Source organism: Petaurus breviceps, unplaced genomic scaffold, assembly GCF_028583685.1.
Source record: "Petaurus breviceps papuanus isolate PSGF00001 unplaced genomic scaffold, PetGlider_PUasm1.0 90994, whole genome shotgun sequence".
NCBI classification, from domain to species: Eukaryota; Metazoa; Chordata; class Mammalia; order Diprotodontia; family Petauridae; genus Petaurus; species Petaurus breviceps.
The window spans coordinates 6,615,347-6,634,253 of record NW_027187393.1 but is presented as its reverse complement, the minus strand read 5'-3'; the positions used below and the strand labels follow the sequence as shown (position 1 = coordinate 6,634,253).

Sequence of the window (18,907 nt, the reverse complement as noted above, 5' to 3'; positions counted from 1 at the left end):
ATCAGCAAGAAGACTGATAGCCCTCCTGATCTGCCAAACACCCACACCAAAAGGAGTGTTGTTCTGTAAGCACAGTGGCTCCCAGAGGAGGCTGTTCATTTATTTCAACTCAAAACATTCTTGAAAAAATCTTCCTTAGAAACTGCCTTCAGTGTTAGGTTACAAGCCATCTAATGAGAGAATCAGCCTCATTACTTAAGTTATAAATGCAGCTGACATTTACAGAGCATTCCAAAGTTTGCAAAATACTTTATATGCATTCTCTTGTTGGATTACTGTATAACCACAGCTTGTTTCTATCCCTAAATAGTAATGATTGATCCACCTTCTTTGGTAGACTCCACTTATCATATTTTTGGACTCTTTCTACCTTTGCAAAACAGAGATTTGCCACTGTTAAAGTTGTTCCAAAAGGAAGGACTTTGAACTCTCTCCAAAAGTATCTTCCAAAGCAGCGGTGGCCTCACTGAAATCATTTTGATGCTTCCCAGGGAACTTCTTTGCACAATAACACTCATGTGGATGGATGAATTCTGACATAATTGGTTTTTTAAAAAAATAAGCAAATGTATGATAGTCTCATTTCATACAAGATAGCATATGATCCGCTGATGTGTGTGGTATAAACAGTGAGGTAGCTCTCTCTTCAGGAATTGCTGGGGAAGACTCTGGACAAGGTGGGACCCCCGGTGCGTCCTGGACTGGATGATTGTCTTTCTAAAATGCTTTGAGTTGCTCAGCAGATGGCCGGGATGTAGCAGTGCTGCTAGGAGAGTGACTAGTGAGTAAGAAGCAGACCCTCCAGTGTTCCCCGGGCCCATCCTATGACCCTTGTCTTCCCTCCTACAGGTATATCCTTAATGTCCTGGGAAAAACTAAGGAAGCTGCCAGTATCCTCTCCAACAATCCCAGCAAGGGGCTGGCCCTGGGCATTGCCAAAGCATGGGAACTCTACGGTTCACCCAAGTAAGGACAAGGGAGGGAGGCAGTGGTTTGGTGAAGATGGCAGCTGCAGACAGCAGCCGCTCGTCTATGTCACATCTCCAGGGAACGGTTCTGGGACTAGCACTAGTCTGCTCTCTGTGCTCTGTTCCGGGTGGGCCAGGCGTGGAACAAAGCCTTCACTCCTGAGTATTGCATTTGAGCAGGAACATGGATGAGCAGGAGGAAGGTAACCAAAATGGCGTCTAGCTTTGAGATTATGCGATGAGAATCTTTGGAAGGAAATGAGAATGTTTGTCTGGAGAAGAGAAGATGTAACTGTCTTCAGATATTTGAAGGGCTGGTCTGCAGAAGATGGATTAGACTTGTTCTGTTTAACCCCAGAGGGTAGAAACTGGGTGGAAGGTGCACAGAGGCAGATCAAAGCTCTGGCTGAAGGAAAACTTTTTAATACTGGGAGTTGTCCAAAGAAACTCAATGGGCTCCCCCTCCCTGAAGGTCTTTAAGCAGAGGCTGGAGCTCTGGACATTTGTGGAGTTTGTTGTAGAAAGAGTTCTTTTTCAGATAGGATTGGACCAGATGACTCTTGAGGCCTCTTCAGTTTTTATGAACTGAATATTCCATTTACAGCCATTAACTGGTATTTCGCCTCTCGTAACCTGCTAGCAAACTCCCATGACCCATCTCAGTTTGTCTTGTTCCACTCCCACCTTGACCCCACATAATTGTGATTCAAAGTCAGTCAAAGCAGAACACCTGCCCTCTTTTCCTTTCAAGGTATAAGTGTAACTATTCAGTTCTAGTCCCTGCACCAAATTTTCCCAAGACTTCTGGGTTCCATAACATCTTGTTTACTTTTTATAATAGTTCTGTTTGACTGTAACTGCATATAGAATCCATGCCTTTAGAGTTTGTTGCTTTCAATCTGCTGTGGCAAGCCAGAAATCCAAGTTCATTAGAATTATGTACAAACTAAGAGTAGAAAGATCCTGAATGAGGGCTGAAGGGCTTCCCTAGAAGCCTTAATGCCTGAACTTTTGATGTTTGTTTTGGATACTTATTTTGAATTACTTTGTTTTTTCATTTGGTTCTTATGTATGTTCCAGACCACTTAGGTTGCCAAACATTGTGTGAGTATTTACTGAGTTGGCTACTGATGATCTTTGGACAAGAACGATTAAAAGATCAAAGGCTGATACTACAATTACCATTATTATTGTTCATGAGGCCCTCTCTAACACTTGAGGAAATTCGGGCTCCTGTTGGTGAAGTGACCTTTAAGAATAATCTGTCCTATAGAAGAATTTATTAAATCATATTTTTAGAGTCTCGGACAAAAGAAAAAGGAGCCCGGGAATTTGGGGGTTGTGCTATTTGTCCTTCTAATAAGGGGACAAGGGCAGCAGAAAGCATGAGTGAGAAGATTTGTTTGCATAAACTCTCTGCTGGGGCAGCCCTTATTTGCATTCTTTGTCTGGTTCCATAAAAGAGCACTCACCTATTGAGAGAACAGTACTTTGTAGAGGGGAGGTAGGCAGCCTACTGCCCTCAACAGGCTGTCTTCTCTCTTCCATATGCCCCTCTTATCTTATTTCTCTCCTCATTTCCCATTCCTCTCTGTTTTTTGTATGTTTTCCACTACCTGCCAATGATCTCCACAGCTAGAATGGTTTTTTTTTGGTTAGATGAGAAGGCATGCTGGTTTACCCAGCCTACATGTCTGCATTATATAACCCATGAGACCTCCAGCCTTTGCCCCCTTCTAAAAAGAGGGAAGCCCAGTTCTCACCGTGGCCAGAGAACATATTGTTAAGCATATCTACAGTTCATCCTGGCTGTCAGGTAAACTGCTGTGGCCAGTCTTTGGGACTGTCACAGGATGGAGTAGATAGTAACCTTCTTGTTTTCACTTTCTTGGGTGCCTATCCCTGGGCCTTCCATTAGGGTAACACTCTGTCTTACACCAGGTCTTGGATAGTGACTAAATCAGGAGGGCCTAGATTTGAAATCCAGGAGAATCAGCTAAGAAGAGTCCCATAGGTTCAGGCAAATAATACAGTTTCAGAAGTCAAACAGTAGGTATCAGGAATTAGAGGAAACAAGACAACCCAGTCTAAAACACTGAGCATCCAGGGGTCAGGATCTAGGCAAGAGGTGGGGAACCTTCAGACCTCGAGGCCACATGTGACCCTCCAGGTTCTTGGGTGTGGCCTTTTGACTGAGTCCAAGTTTTACAGAACAAATCCTTTTATTAAGGGAATTTGTTCTGAGAAGTTTGGATTCAGTCAAAGGGTTACCCCTGAGGACCTAAGAGGGCCACATATAGCCTCGAGGCCACAGGGTCCCCATCCCTGATCTAGGCAAATGAACAAGCAGTCACCCTGGGGCCACTGGAGCTCTTGAGGCAGCTGGAAGACTCAACCTCACTCTTTTTTAATTTCTCTCTCACCCTGGGAAGAACCTATCCCTAGGGAGCCCGCACTGTAGATGTGCCACTTGTGCACCCTCCCTCCCTTCCCATCCCCCAGGTGATGTGCAAGTAACACAAGGACCTGACCTTCCCCGTCTCTGTGGAATAACTGTTTGGGTCTTAGCCTCAACAGATATTGAGACGCTCCTGATGACGATATGTTGAGAAGCTTTATGTGTAGAACTCTGGATGAGTTGAAAGATATGTCTCAGTTTGGGAAGTTAACTCACCTCTTAAGTATTGGAGAGGTATAACAAGAGGAAAATGGAATCTGTGAACTTCACTGTCCTTTTGTAGGGCTCTGGTTCTTGTCATTGCTCAGAAAGAGGAAAGAAATGTGTATGACCAGCACTACATAGAACATGACCTATTAGCCAGGTAAGTGTGACCCCTTTGGACCTTTCCTGCATCAACAATCCAGGGCTCCTCCTAGTGACCTGTGCCTTCTTTCAGGAACATCCATGTTATTCGGCGAAGTTTTGAAGATGTTGCTCAAACAGGATCTTTGGCCCAAGACCGGAAGTTGTTTGTGTAAGTTCTTAGGTGGGTTGCTTCCTGAGGGGGAAAGGTGAAGAGGACTCTGGAAAAGCCACATCCCCTCCACCCTCTGTAGGAAAGAGCGTGCTAGCCACAGTAGCATCCAGTCAAAGACAGTGGGTTTCCGATGGGTTGGACAATAATGCTAACAACTGTATTCTGGCCCATAAATGAGCACGTCCCTTAGCACTGCCCTCCCTGACCCCACCAAAGCTATACATACCACATGGGCTCCCACATTCTGTCTCTTGTCTTCCATGTCTCAGCAGTCATGCAAAAGGAAGGGGGGAAAGGGAGCTGACACCCAGTCCAATGAAGGATGTAACAGAGCAGGTCTTCTAAGAGGCTACTTAGTTCCTCCCTGAACTATGCCCTGCTCAGAGTGGGAAGCCACAAATCCCTAAGGAGTTCCCTAAAGTAATCCTATACCAGAGTTTTTATACCAAGAATACGCATTTATTGTGACAGAACTACAGCTGATCTCTCCCTCTCTTTGTTCCTTTGGCACATTGTCTGGCTCTCTGTTTTTCCCCCATTCTCCTTTATGTAATGTTCGCTTGTGTGCGCATCATCTGTCCTATTGAACCATAAGCTCTTGGAAGATGTGGCTTGTGTTGCCTTTCTTCTTTATCCCCAGTGTCCATCTTAGTATCTTTGTATATGGAAAGCAATTTGTTGAACTGAAATGAATCACTTTTGTCATTTATCAGCTTAAATGGAGAAACCAAACAGCAAAGGAAAAGAAAAAAAAAATCCTTCCAAGTGCAGAAGGTTGTACTTTGTCTCTTTTAAACAGAACTGTGACAATTCATCCATCTCAGACTAGTCCAAGGTCCTTTAGGTAATTAAAGTCCCAGCACCTTGTCATACCCTCACGATGTGTTACTGCTCAGTTAAGAGTGGCACAGTGCCTTGGAGTTACCTGACGTGTTTGGTGTTTGGTTTTTTCCCCATAGTTCTTGATGCATTCTGTTTCTTCTTTTCTCTTCTTAGACTAGCTCACCTGCACTAGCCTGAAGCAAGCCTCCTTTCTCTAGTTTACCTGTGCCTTTTGTAGTGGGAGACATGTAATGTCATGTGAGTTTACCTAGACTGGTTCCAGTTAACTCCTAGCCAGGCTTTTGCTCTGTAAATGACACTGCCACCTAGCTTTCTTAAGGAGCCAGACTCTTTTTGATACATAAGACATAGGTTGCATTTAATTCAATCATTTAACTACCATTACCCATTAATATAAAAATATTTCTTTATATTGTGTTCCAGGGATGGCCAGGAGATTGCTGTAGTTTACTTCCGTGACGGCTACATGCCCAGTCAGTACAGCCCCCAGGTTGGTATTTTGGATTTAAAACACTGTTTTGTTCCCAGGAACATACCACTGCATCCCAGAGACCTAACGTCAGCCTCACACTGGCCTGGGGTTCTGGCCCCAGGGGGCCTCCTCCTGGGGCTCTTCTATGTCCTAAAAGCCACTTGGCTTTTCTTGTGCTTCCCCTGCCCTTTTGCTTCCTCTTCTAAAATAACTTCTTTCTTCCCTCTGTTTCCCTGACTATGAAGCTTCAGGGGTTCACAGCACCTCCTCCACACCCCTTTGGAGCAGCTGCCCCTCTCTTCTTCAACTTCCCCCTTCAGTATCGGAGGTATATGCAGTCTTCTCAGAGTCCTCTGCCCCTCTTCTGTGGCCACTTGAGGCAGTGGTGGGATTCATTTCTCTCCAGGCACACTGTGGTTCATATTTATAGACATACCACCGAATGGGTCATGGGTCACAGTGAATATTAGATAGGCCCAGGCTAATAGCAGATAATACTGCAAGTGACAAGACATACAACTGAGGGCTTGCCATACAGAGGAGCTCAGGCCCTGGGTTGTCATTTTAGTTCTTTCACCAGCTTGCTCTGTGACATTAGGCAAATACCTTCCCCTTTCTAGACCTTGGTTTTCTCCTCCAAAACTAGGCAGTTGGATTGTAGGATCTTTAAAGCTCCTTCCAGACCTGATATTTTGTGAGTGCATGAAAAAGTTAGGAAACCCTGCCCTTAGACTGGAGGCTGGGGCGGCTAGGTGGCACGGTGAATAGAGCACCGGCCCTGGAGTCAGGAGGACCTGAGTTCAAATGCGGCCTCAAACACTTGACACACTTACTAGCCGTGTGAGTTTGGGCAAGTCACTTAGCCCCAATTGCCCTCCAAAAAGAAAAAAGAAAATAGACTGGAGGCTGTCAGGGTTAGAGGATGAGAAAGTCAGGATGATAGGCCTGCAGCTTGTCACAGGATTACCTGGGGCCTTCTGGATACATTGAATAAATACATTGTTGGGGGATAAATAGAGGGAGGGGAAAACCAAATGAAATGTCTTTACCTCCACTTCTGACTGGATCACACTGTCTAGAGAATGGGAAGTACGCTGGGCAGGAGGCCAGGGAAAGCCAGGCCTGGGCCCAGAGGGAAGAGTATGCCTAAAGATTTTTTGTCTGGTAAAGAAAAGTTCCTCAGGGAACAGACTGGGAAAGGGTGACTCCTTAGAGAGCTACGTACATTCCATGCCAAGGAAGCCAGGCACTCGGGATGATGAGAGATGATGAGAGACACTCAGAGAGATGTCCGGTCTGAGTGACAGAATCAGTGAGAGAAACCTTCTCAAAGGCTCTGTGTCTGGTCTGTGTGCCGGTGACTGCCTGCCTGGAAGATAGACCATGCCAATTGAAATGCCAGTGTAATTGTTATGTTTGAGAGGACTGAATGTGGAGAGGGGGTTGTTGCTGGGATAGCCCATGACAGAAAGATGGAAATAGAGGAGAGATTAAACTAACTCTAACAAGGTCCTGCTAATTCTTATATTCTTGATTCTGTCAAAGCATCTCCAAGTCCATAAAATATTTGTGCTGTGTTGCTTCTGGAGGCTGGGGCAGGCTCCCCAGTTGTCTTGGATGTGAAGCCAAAGCAGCTGCCCCATCACGACGGTCTGGGATGGACAGTGGGGAGCTTAGAACACTCTCTTCCCTTCTTGCTGCAGAATTGGGAAGCACGCTTACTCCTGGAAAGGTCGTGTGCTGTTAAGTGCCCAGATATAGCCACTCAGTTGGTCGGGACCAAGAAGGTCCAGCAGGAGCTGAGCCGCCCAGGGGTGCTGGAGACCTTGTTACCAGACCAGCCAGAAGCTGTGGCCCGCCTCCGGGCCACATTCGCAGGCCTCTACTCCTTGGACATGGTAAATAGTCGCCCACAGTACCTTATCTCATGGGAGCCCTCCAGTCTGTTCTCTCTCCTAAGAGGGAATTGGCCCCAAGGAGGAGGAAGATCTGGTGGGGAAAGCTGTGTTGTTTGGGGTAGGATTTGTGACAAATTCCTTAGCAGACAAGGGACTCTAGTCAGGGTCAGACCCTTTTAGTGCTGTAAGTCAGGGCTGACCTCTTGGTAGGACAGCCCAGCTATGTGAGAAGGAGTCTGGGAGCTGTGGCCGAGGTCAGTCTCAGTCTGTGAGGGGGGCAGGGCTAAGTCAGGGTCACCCCTGCTCAGTGAAGATGGTGAATTTCTGCAGCTGTTGCTATTTCTGTGCCTGTTGCATAGAGCAGTGGGCCCCTGCTAGTGCCAGTGCTTGGAGAGGAGGGGCCATCCTCATGAAGCTCATCTCTCTGCCTTGTCTCAGGAAGAACAAGAGGCAGCTCTAAGCTAGCCCAAGGAACTAGTCCTGGCTTTCCTCTATTCCTGACCACTTTGACCTCAGGTGGCCCAGTGCCAGTATGTGTTCTGGGCTTTTCTCCCAACCATGTTTGCTATTTGGCTTAGTGTTGGCCAGGCCCCCACCCCCACATTAGAACCATACACCACAGCTGCCAATGATGGGTCCGTTGCCTCATGCCAGGGCGAAGAAGGTGACCGTGCTATCATGGAGGCCATCGCTGCCCCAGACCGATTTGTCCTGAAGCCCCAAAGGGAGGGTGGAGGTAGGTGGCCAGTGTCCCTCTTTCTCTAGGATGTTCCAGCAAGGGAAGCAGGCAGTGGGACCTCAGGCCTTAACCAGTACTGACTCCCTCCCCCTTCCCCAGCAGCACCCCCACACCATGCCTTAGGGGTCACATCCTGGGACCTTGTTCCCTTCCTCTTGCTGATACAAGGAGAGGCCAAACCTTACCACACATGTTCCCAAACACAGCCACGTTCCCAAAAGATGGAGGCTTTCTCTGGCTGCTAGGACAATTCTGGTCCCTCTAGCCAGAGGCTGGTCACCATTCTCCCTGATGTCACCTGAAGTTTTGACATCACCCAAACATTCTAATTAGTCTTAATAGAACCCCTTATGTGTTTGCCATTTGGGGATTAATTTAAATATTGATACCTTTGGCCTAGACTGTCTCTTGGGGGAATGAGTTCCCTAGGATTTCTGTTCACTTGTACTTGTCCTACATTTACTTCTTGTGAGTTTCAAAGGGTTCTCCCAGTGCCAGGGAACAAGCCATCCATGGGATGATTTTGTAGATGCCAGGCAGGTCATCCCCTGTTCTTTAGGTAGCAGGGAACCACAAGCCCAGCATCTGCAAGCAGCCACCAAAGCAGTTGAGACCTTCAGGTTCTTGAACAGATACATCATGTTCAGGGCTGTTAGGCCTCCATCCTGGTGATTTAATTAGCATTGACTCCAACTCTAGGGACCATATTTTAAGGACACTGACAGACTACATCCATGGCCAGAGGAAGGTGATCAGAATGTTGGAGGTACTGGAGACCACAGAGGAGGAAGAGTAGTGGAGTGCTTTAAAGTTTGCAGAACGTTTGACATGCCTTACCTCATTGGACCTCACCATTAGGGCACGGTCTCAGATATCCTCCACGCTACAGATGGGGGAACTGTCAGAGCTAGGTCAGAGGTGGAGTTGCATGAAGGAGAATTGAAAAGATTTATACCTGGAAAAGACTTAGGAGTCTTTTCATTGTCTTTAAGTCACTGTCTTTAAGTATCTAAAGGTTTGTCAGATGAGAGGTTGTCCTAGAGAGAGGATGGGGGAAGTTACTGGATGCTAAGAACTTTTAAATAATTAGAACTGTTTAACACTGGAAGGAACTGCCCTAGGAGATGCTGAGCTTATGAAAAGTGTTTAAACAAAGGTTGGATGAGCATGTGTCAAGGATACTATCGAAGGGCCTTTCTCATCCTGCCTGTGTCTCCATAACTAGGAAAGTAGTGCCTGTCATTATTCCCGCTTCCACCCAACCCCCATAGCCATTAGGGTAGCCTTCCTAGGTTGAAATGATAGGATGCCCAGCCCCAGTAAGCTAAGTAATCAGGTAGGAGCTGAACTTGCTCAGTTTGGCCCCTCCTTGCTTTGCAGCAGCTGGAGAATACCTGATAGGGCCCGAGTGCCCAGCAGTATGGAGACAGGGTAATGGAGCCATTGGGGTCCCTGGAGTGACTGGCTTTGGGGTGGTCTGTTTCAGGAAACAACCTGTATGGGGAGGAGATAGCACAAACCCTGGAGCAGCTGAAGGCCAGTGAGAAGAGAGCTTCCTACATTCTCATGGAGAAGATTGAGCCTGAGCCCTTTGGGAACTGTCTCTTGCAAGCCGGGGTCCCTGCACGGACGAGCCAGTGCATTTCAGAGCTGGGTATCTTTGGTGTTTATGTCAGGTGAGCCAGGATGAAGGCTTATCCCCACATACGTCCATGGACATAGGAAGACCAGAGCTGGAGCCTAGCCTCGTGTGCAGTAGTGCACTATTGGTGCACAATTTTAATGTCCTGCTTTCCAGTCAGGAGTCATTCTGTTTCTTCAAAAAATTCTTGGCAGGCCCAGGCCACCAGGTAGGTAAAAGTGGCATGAGTAGGGATAAAAGGTACTTCTGGGGTCTTGGGACATGGGGGAACTCCTTGTTCTGCCCTTCCAGAAAGTGCGGCCATCAGTCAGTCAGTCGGTCAACATTTATTAGGCTTCTACTATGTACCAGGCACTGAGGTTACAAAGATAAAAGAGCCCCAGCTCTCAAGGAGCTCACAGTCTAATGGAGAGACAGCATGAAAACAACCATGTAAGAAACAAGCTATATACAGGACAATTGGAGACAATAGTGGGAAGGCATTAACATTAAGGGGGAAGAGGAAAGGCTTCTCATAAAAGATTTTGGCTAGGAAAGTCAAAGGATGAGGACTCATGAGAAGGGAGAGGATTCCAAGCATGGGGGACAGCCAGTGAAAATGCCTAGAATTTGGAGGAGCAATTGGTATGAGGAACAGGCCGTTGTCACTGGATCACAGACTTGTGTGGAAGGGACTAAGTAAAAAACCTGGAAAGGTAGGATGGGTCAGGTTGTGAAGGTTGTGAACACACCAAACACAGGATTTGATATCTGATCCTAGAGATGATAGGGAGTCACCGGAGTTTACTGAATGGAGGGGAGGGGTGGGGGAGATTAATTTGACAACAGAGTGGATAGACTGGAGATGGGGAGAGGCCGGAGGCAAGCTGGTGGCTTTTGCTTTTTTTTTTCTTTTGTTCAGGCATTAGGTGATGAGGGTAGTGAGAGGCACCAGGGTGGTGGCAATATCAGAAGGGAATGTCTTTCAGAATGGTAAAATTTTGATAGGACTCGGCCACAGATTGGATATGGGGAGTTGGGGGGTGAGAGTGAGGAGTGGAGGATGACACATTGCTTGAGAGTTTGGGTGAATGGGAGGATGGTGGTGCTCCTGACAATGACAGGGAAGCTCAGAAAGGGGGAGAGAAGTCAGGATGAGTTGTTTTAGACGTGTTGAATTTAAAACGTCTACAGGACACCCTGTTCGAAATGTCTAATAGGTAGTTGTCACTACCTATTAAAAAATAGAGTCAAGAAGGATGAGGCCTGAGAAAAGGCTGCTGCGTCTGGCATTTAAGAGATCATTAATAATTTCAGAGAGCAGTTTGGGTTGAATGATGAGGTCAGAAGCCAGAATGTAGAGAGCTAAAGAGAGTGAGAGGAAAGGAAGTGGAGACACCCATTGCAGAAGGCCTTCTCAAGGAGTTTAGCCACAAAAGGGAGAAGAGGTGTGGCATGAGGGCTAGTGGAGATGAACAAATCAAGCGAAGGTTTTCTGTGGCTGCTACAAAGGCATGTTTGTAGGCAGCGGAGAAGTAGCCAGCAGACAAGGAGAGACTGGTAAGGGAGTGGGGATGATGGAGGGGACAATCCCGAGGGAGATGATGGGATGGAATGGGATCATTTGTGCACATGATGAGGCCTTTAAAGAAAAGCCACCTCTTCATGTGAGATGGGGGTGAAGGAGCATATAGTGGAAGAAGGCTTCTGGGTGATGTGAGATGAGGAGGTGGGGGGGACAGGAGAGAGCTCTTGATGAGTGGCCTCCATTTTTTTGTTTTTTTAGTAAAACATGAGGCAAGGTTCTCAGCAAGAGGATGGGGGAAGGGTTTGAAAAAAAAAAACCATGATAGGTTTGAAGAGGAAATCTTAAAGGGAGTTGGTGGTGAAAGAAAGGTGGCTAGGGTTAGCATCAGGGCTGGTCTTCTTAGGTGATTAAAGGGAAAGCTGAGGACTTCACCAAAGAACAAGAAAGAACCAGATGTCTTTACTCCTAATCTCACTGCTCCCTGTGGAACTAGACCCTTCCCCCTCCCCGGCACACATTCCCCCACCCTTCCTCCTGTGCCTGTTGGTTTCCTGCCAACAAGCATTTCTTCCTCTCCCTCTATAGGCAAGGGAAGACAATGCTGATGAACAAGCATGTGGGCCACCTTCTCCGCACCAAATCCACGAAACATGCCGATGGTGGGGTAGCTGCTGGAGTAGCTGTCCTAGACAACCCCTATCCAGTGTGAGGGACTGGTGTAGACTTGGGCCCATGTGTATGCAGGGTGGAGCTAGTGAATGGCCTTGGATTCTCCCGCTTTCTTCAGATTTCCCCTCCTTCTCACAGCTTAGATTGCTTTCAGATGACCAGAAAAGCAGCAGGAAACTTTTTTCCCTGAACCTTAGGCCCTTGAAACCCAGTGGGATCAGAGGCCTGCCTCGCCTCTCCCCTCTGCAGAGGCCAGACCTCAGCCTGGAATGGATTAGCTCCCCACCCCTCAATAAAGATGCATTGATTAAAGCTGTGTTCCTGGTGTAATATTGTTCCTGTGGAGTTCTCTCCAACCCAGGCTCAAAGCAGACATTTTCTTGATTTCATATGAGCCTGAGTAGCAGTAGTCATAAGTAGCCACCATTCTTTAGCCCAAAAGGATCAACCCTCAAACTCAGAGCATTTTTGATATGGCCAAGGCCTACCAAGAGTTATGAATGAGCTTTGCCCACAGGTTACGGCAGGGGTTCTTAGCCTTTTTGGTGTCAAGGACCACTTTTCAATGTTTTAAATGTGCAAAGTACTTAGAATTACAAAGGAAACCAGATATAGTGAAACAGGACAGCTGGGTGGTACAGTGTACTAGCTTGGAACAGAGTACTAGTACAGAGTACTAGCTTGGAATCAGGAAGACTCATGTTCCTGAGTTCAAATCCAGCTTCAGATACTTGTTAACTGTGACCTTTGGCAAGTCACTTAAACCTGTGTGCCTCAGTTCCTCATCTGTAAAGTTTGCCAGAGAAGGAAACAGCAAACCACTCTAGTATCTTTACCAAAAAAAACCGAAATGGAGTCACAGACACAACTGGAATGACTGAAAAACAAAAATAGTGAAACAAAGATGGAATTACTTTTTTCTCATCCGTGTTCACAGATCCCCTAAAATTTATCCATAGATCCCTTGGGGGAATCTGTGAACCCCAGGTTAAGAATGCTGCTTTGGAGGGCCCTGGGCAGACTCAGTCACTGGTGTGTGATGATACAGTTGCATTTCAAGGACTTTTGAAGTCTAAAAGAAAGAATATCTGTCCCCTCCATTTTAGAGACTTTATTCCTACAACCATAAGGCTTGAGGGATTTTTCAGCCTCAGTGACAGTGCTATGGAGGCAGGAAAGAAACCTGAGAGCAGCACAAATTCTAGCAATGGCCCCTCACTCTTCCTGACCTGGAGACATCATGGGGCACTGAGTTTTTTTGTTCCAGGGAGAAAACATCAATGGGGTCCAAGAAAATGGAAGGGTTTCAGTTCTTACAAGTGGTGAAACTAATAGGTTTCTGGTCAGTGGCCTCTGGAATTTGTGGACATGCTTTCCCTGTCCTGATGCCTCCACCAGTAAGGGGAGCAGGATTTTGCTTTTGTTTTTCTTTGTTTTCACCTTTTGCAAACTGTCAATAAGGAACAATTTCTAAAGACAGATCTAAGGTAAGTGCTGGCATTCCTGGGGAAGGGCCTATGACCCAGTCCTGATGAATATGAACCAAGCACCTTCCCTCATTCCCAAGGCTCCAACTCTCTTCCCACCCCCAACACCCCTCCATCACCTGACTCTGGCAGAGGCTCCAGCTCCTAGCAAGGCCTAAAGGAAGGGGTCCAGCCTGTCCTGTGCACTGGCTGTCAAGGACAGAAGGTGCTAGGCCCTGCCCCACATCTGGCCCTTAGGATACAAGCTACATCTCCTGTTAGTACTCCTGGGTGATGGTTGGCAAGGGGTGGAGAGGTGGACACAACTTTGGACAGTCAAGCAGGGATGTCTGGAGAAGGAGCTATGGGTGGAACCTTGGTTCATAGGACTGTCTGGCAACGGTGGCTGAAAAGATGGCTGATGACAGACTGGTCAGCCACGGTGGATGTGTCCCCCAGGTCATGGTCATTCTGTGCGATCTTCCTCAGGACCCGCCTCATGATCTTCCCTGTGGCACATGAAAGACTGTGGTGACCCCAGGCTCCCTCCCCTTGACTGTCCCCTTCCACAGCTCCAGCTGGGGGGCCCTGGCTCCCGCTGCCATTGGCCAGCACCAGACTACCCACCGGAACAAGGATGCATGCCTACCTGACCGTGTTTTGGGCAGGCCAGGTGCATTCTGGATGTAATCCGGGGTGGCAATAGGGCTGATTTTTTCTCTAACTGTAATCAAGGAGCAAACCTTTATTGAGAATTTGTGCTAGGCACTACTCAAGAGGCGGCTTTGAGGGGAGGAAGGTCTTGCTTTTTTGCTGGACCAAGCCCACACTCTTTGGCCCCAGTGGGTAAAAGGGATGCTTACCCTGCTTCTTGAGCTCCTCAGTGAGGGTAGGGGTGAAGCTATGGCCCTCCCGGAGAGTGACAAAGCAGTAGAGACACTCGCCCTTTATGGGATGGGGGTGGCTGACCACCGCTGCTTCGGCAATGGCCTTGTGCTCTACCAGTGCCGACTCCACTTCTGCTGTGCTCAGCAGGTGACCTGGCAAGGATGGGAATTGTGAGAGGGCAGCTAGTCTTGCTCTGGGCCTCAGAGAAGAGCACCTCGGCTTCCCACGCTGATGCTGGATTTGCTGCCCATTTTACCTCACTGAACAAAGGCCACCATGATGGTCCAAGGCTGCTGGTCTAACCTTACAAGGCCTGGCATCCCCAGTGAGTGGTCAGCCTGCCTCGGCTTGGATGCTGCCAGCGGCAGCAGGCTGTTCATTCACTCCTGGGGCACCTGCTCCATTTCTGAGTGGTTCTCAGTGTCAGAAGTTCTGCCCTGGGCTTAGGTGAAATCTGGTTCCCTTTAACCTCTACCCTTGTCCTAGTTCTGCCTGGCAAGGCTAAGCTGAGCAGGTCAACCCCAGCCCTTCAGATATCTGAAGGCAACTCTCTACTTAAAGCCTGCTTTTCTCCAAGCTAAGTATCCCCAGTTTTTTTATCAGTCATGATTTCTTTCCTTATCCCTGTGATTTTTTTGTGGATGTCCCGTCTTGTCAATATCCCTCCTAAAATGTGTTCCCAGACTTGAGGCTAGGTTTGTACAAAAGGTATAAAAAACGACTGGTCAGATGAGACAAGTTAGCATCCCTCACCAGACACATTGAGCATGTCGTCAATCCGGCCTGTGATCCAGTAATAGCCATCTTTATCCCGACGACAACCTTAAAAGTATACGAAAGCACAAGGGGTCACACCCCATAGCTTTCTTGGCAAAGAAGCCCTCCCAAGGCAGGGGCCCAGACCCAGGGAAGAAAGTGGAAGATGGACCTGCAGCTTAGCATCTCAAGAGAGGTACACTGCCTGACACGAGGGGAGAGAGCCCTGCCTTTTCTGGGTGACTCGGACGTAAGAGGTCAGAGGCTGGAGAAGTGGGAGAACTCACCATCCCCTGTTACAAAATAGCCTGGGAATTTCCGGAAATAGGTGGCCTCAAAACGCTCATGGTTCCCATAGACAGTACGCATAATCCCAGGCCAGGGCTGCTTGAACACCTGAAGGGCAGGGAAGGAATATCTGGCATGTGTGTTAAGCGTCATACTCTCCCAACTTATCCATTATACTATAGAAGATATTACTTGTGTGACCTGTCTCATGAATCACATATAAACTATCATCGTTCCATGCCACATTATCACATATCATCCAAAAGAACCATGTCACCTGTCACACATCAAATATTGCCCAAGTCCCATTTCCTCTGTACTCAATCATCCACGTTACGTCTGTCCTACACACTACCCCTGTCACCCCAGGCGTCAGACACAGCCTTACCAGGTAACCTTCTGCTTCTCCTTCCAGCTCCTCTCCGGACTCATTCAAGATCGCTGGCGCCACACCAAAGAATGGGAAAGTCTGGGGGTGCAGGCAGACCCAGTGTAGGCAAGGGGTAGACACTGATAAGGGAATCCTCAATTTCCCACTGAAACCCAAGAACCCAGGGCCCAAAGAATTCATGGAAGCAACTACTCCTTAACCTCTCACTCCCCCCTTAGTCATTCTCTTCCCTGGGGGCTTAAGGGGAGGGCTGGCCCCACTCACCGCAGAGCCTGGCTTCATGGGTGTGGCACCAGGGAGAGGGGTCAGCATATGGCCACCCTGTTGGAGGTCAGAGGTCAGTCCTGACATCAGGTCCCAGCCCCCCCAACTTCCCAGGCATCTCTGTACTCACTGTCTCTGTCTGCCAGAAGGTATCCACAATAGAGCAGCGCTGGGCTCCCACCACACGGTAGTACCATAGCCAGGCCTCTGGATTAATGGGTTCACCCACTGTCCCTAATACCCGCAGGGATGCCCGACTATATCTGTGAGGACAGGAGCAAGGATTTGGGCACCAGGGACACCAACTAGTTCCCCTGTCGCCCAGTGGGAAGAGCCCTGGATTGAGAATCAGGAGATGTGGGCCCCAGCTGGTGGCTGTGCTATGACTTAATAGTTTCCCCTTTTATAAAACAAGGAAGGTGGCTTTGATGGTCTTTAAAGCCTCCCAACTCTGCCCTTCTGTGACAGAGCCAGGGCAGGGGCTTGTTCCCTTTTCACAGCAAAGTGACTAGTCTCAGTGACTCCATCTCTACAATGAGGAAAACTAATTCTACTGCATCAGGGTCACTTCAGGGTGCCAAGGAGGAAGGTAAAGGTGAAATGAGGGGCTGGGCCTTACTTGGTGACGGGCTCATCCCCAAACTTCATGAGCAGGCGGATAGCTGTGGGTGCCGTGTAGAACTTGGTCACCTTGTACTTGTCCACAATGTTCCACAAGCGGCTCACATCAGGGTACGTGGGGATCCCCTCAAACTGCACCCAACCAAGATGTTACTCCATGTTCCCTCAACCATCCCCAGGGGCTACCCACTGGGACACCTTACCCCACCAGAGCCTCTACCCCTCTCTCTGAGGCCCCTGTCCAAAACCACCCAGGCCCATCTCCCCAGAATCCTTGGGATCTGACCCTTGTCCCAAGATGGAAAGCCCACCCTGTCTCACCAGGACACTTGTAGCCCCATTAGCCAGAGGCCCATAGGTGACATAGGAGTGCCCAGTGATCCAGCCGATGTCTGCTGTGCACCAAAACACATCATCCTCATGGAAGTCAAAGACATACTTGAAGGAGGTAGCCGTGTAGAGCATATATCCCCCTATTGTGTGCACCACTCCCTGTGGCAGGAGGGTGAGGCAGAGTTAGGGCACATCCCCATCCCTTCCTACTGACATGTCCACCCAACCCTCACCCTCCCAGCACTGACCTTGGGCTTGCCAGTGGAGCCACTAGTGTAAAGGATGAAGAGTGGGTCCTCTGTGTCGCACCACTCAGGTTCACACTCCTCCCCTGCATCTCCCAGGATCTCATGCCACCACAGGTCAACCCCCTGATTCCAGGGGATCTGGAGGGACAGGAGGAGGGAGGAAGGACAAGAAATATATCCAGGGTGGTTTGGAGAGCCGCCCCAAGGGTGTTGGCCTGAGTTCACTAAGGGGAATTCCCAAGGTTTAGACTCCCCAAATGGCCAAGGCACCAGTCCCCTTCATGGGCTACCTGGGGTTGGTATGCAAGTCCCACAGATGCATAGTCTGGACTTCAGCCCTGGGTGGGCCACATTCAGCTTCTCACACAAAACCCCAGAGATAGCCTGAGGGTGGCCTGTCTAGCTCTTCAGTATCTTTCAAATCTAACTTCTCCTCCCTTTGTGCCACTACCATTCTACATTCAGCCCTTTAACCAACTTTCTGGATTGCTGCCATGGCTTCCTCCTTTGTGGTCTCCCCCATTTTCAGGCCCTGTCCCTACACTCTGTGGCCCATAATGCCAGATTAACCTTCCAAAGCACAGATTTAGAGCCAAAAGGCCCTCAGAGGTCACCAACAGCTCCTCCATTTTGCAGATGGGGAAACAGGACCAGATGTCCTGTCCCTGCCTGTGAACCTCGGGTGGCTCCATTTCCTTGGTCAAGTCCAAGCATCTCTGCTCAATATTCAGTGTCCTCTACAACCCAGCCCCGCTTTCCTGCTCCAGCTTCATCTATGATTCTCTGACAAGCCCTCCACTCTAGCCAAATTGGCTTCCCCCCTTCTGACTAATCTCCATTTTCTCTTACACCCCCACCAGAGTTATTACAACTTCCCCTTTCTCCCATGACCATACCCCTGCCACCCAAAACCTTTCAACCCTTCAAGTTCTCCTTTGGGAAGCAACCTCTGATCACCCCAGCTACTCATCTCCCTCCTCAGATTTCCTACAGTGCTTGGAGACTAAGCCACAGTCCTGAATTCCATCCTCTAGTGTGTGATCATTAATATGTAGTTCCATGCATTAGTGACATTCCCCCAATCAGAATGAGCTCAAGAGCTGAAAGCACATTTCCTCCTTCCCCTAGAAAATACCGTAATGCAGTGGCCACAGGGAACATCTAGCAGGAGCTCCATAAATCATGGGGACTTGAAGATAGAAGAACCCCCAACAAAGACCATGGAATTGACAGTGTTCCCAGGGTCAGAATTTTCACTGGTAACAGTGTGGGGCAGGGCACCAGCCTCCTCCTTAGCTTACCTTCCCACCCAGAACCACTTCTCTCAGGGACAGTGGTTCATGCCAGGAGGTTCTGCCAGCTCCCCAGGGATCAGCTCCCAAGGCTGTGGTGATATGCTTTTATCACACACACACACACACACACACACACACACACACACAGAGTGTAGGCAAACATGTTGATGCATGAGTGTCCACAGCTTAGAACAGGAATGCATATGCACAAACACTAGAAGCAGCAGGCAGTCAGCACCCAAAGGCCCAGATGCCACTCAGCCTTGTTAGCTCCGCAGCAGCTTCTGTTCAAGTCCCCAGTTCCTTGTATCCCAAGGCTCAAAGCCCAAGCTCTGAGTCAGCAAGGAGGATGTCATTTCTACTACCTGGGGTAGGAGGGATCAGGAGCTGGAGCTCCCTCTACTCCCTCTGAGCAGCTTAGGAGGGCTTTGTGTACACAGGCCCCATGTGGGCCTGGGCCACTGGATCTGAAGCTCCCTGCTCCAGGCTGGAATGCCTACAGAAACCTCTGTTTAAAGGGCTTTGGAAATGGATCAGTCCCAGAGTCAGCCCAGAAGCCAGGCACTGATCGTGTCCCTCATGATAGCTGTCCTCCCATGATGTCCGCAAACATTCGAATTTCTCAGTCTGGTATATCTTCT

At 48.6% G+C, this 18,907-nt stretch overlaps 2 protein-coding genes across 5 annotated transcripts in view; one reads left to right on the top strand and one right to left on the bottom strand.

Annotated features, from left to right (window-relative positions):
• The window catches only part of GSS (glutathione synthetase), a 28,261-nt gene extending 16,233 nt beyond the window's left edge, over positions 1 to 12,028 (top strand). Inside the window, exons 6-13 of the mRNA XM_069077537.1 lie at positions 850 to 966; positions 3,710 to 3,790; positions 3,866 to 3,943; positions 5,213 to 5,279; positions 6,965 to 7,159; positions 7,814 to 7,895; positions 9,385 to 9,574; positions 11,633 to 12,028. Coding sequence (XP_068933638.1) covers positions 850 to 966; positions 3,710 to 3,790; positions 3,866 to 3,943; positions 5,213 to 5,279; positions 6,965 to 7,159; positions 7,814 to 7,895; positions 9,385 to 9,574; positions 11,633 to 11,756 — 934 coding nt within the window. The 3' untranslated portion in view covers positions 11,757 to 12,028. The remainder of the gene's footprint in view (positions 1 to 849; positions 967 to 3,709; positions 3,791 to 3,865; positions 3,944 to 5,212; positions 5,280 to 6,964; positions 7,160 to 7,813; positions 7,896 to 9,384; positions 9,575 to 11,632) is intronic.
• A 505-nt stretch (positions 12,029 to 12,533) lies between these two features.
• ACSS2 (acyl-CoA synthetase short chain family member 2) overlaps positions 12,534 to 18,907 on the bottom strand; it is a 139,764-nt gene continuing 133,390 nt past the window's right edge. For 2 of the 4 annotated variants that reach the window (XM_069077532.1, XM_069077533.1), the window contains 12 exons: positions 16,972 to 17,109; positions 16,712 to 16,882; positions 16,389 to 16,522; positions 15,900 to 16,032; positions 15,770 to 15,826; positions 15,503 to 15,583; positions 15,114 to 15,222; positions 14,824 to 14,892; positions 14,046 to 14,222; positions 13,832 to 13,906; positions 13,669 to 13,691; positions 12,534 to 12,942 (listed from right to left, as the gene is read on the bottom strand). In XM_069077532.1, coding sequence (XP_068933633.1) covers positions 12,772 to 12,942; positions 13,669 to 13,691; positions 13,832 to 13,906; positions 14,046 to 14,222; positions 14,824 to 14,892; positions 15,114 to 15,222; positions 15,503 to 15,583; positions 15,770 to 15,826; positions 15,900 to 16,032; positions 16,389 to 16,522; positions 16,712 to 16,882; positions 16,972 to 17,109 — 1,338 coding nt within the window. In that variant the 3' untranslated portion in view covers positions 12,534 to 12,771. Of the gene's footprint in view, positions 13,692 to 13,831; positions 13,907 to 14,045; positions 14,223 to 14,823; positions 14,893 to 15,113; positions 15,223 to 15,502; positions 15,584 to 15,769; positions 15,827 to 15,899; positions 16,033 to 16,388; positions 16,523 to 16,711; positions 16,883 to 16,971; positions 17,110 to 18,907 lie in introns of all 4 variants that reach the window. The other 2 variants (XM_069077534.1, XM_069077535.1) reach the window with 1 other exon arrangement.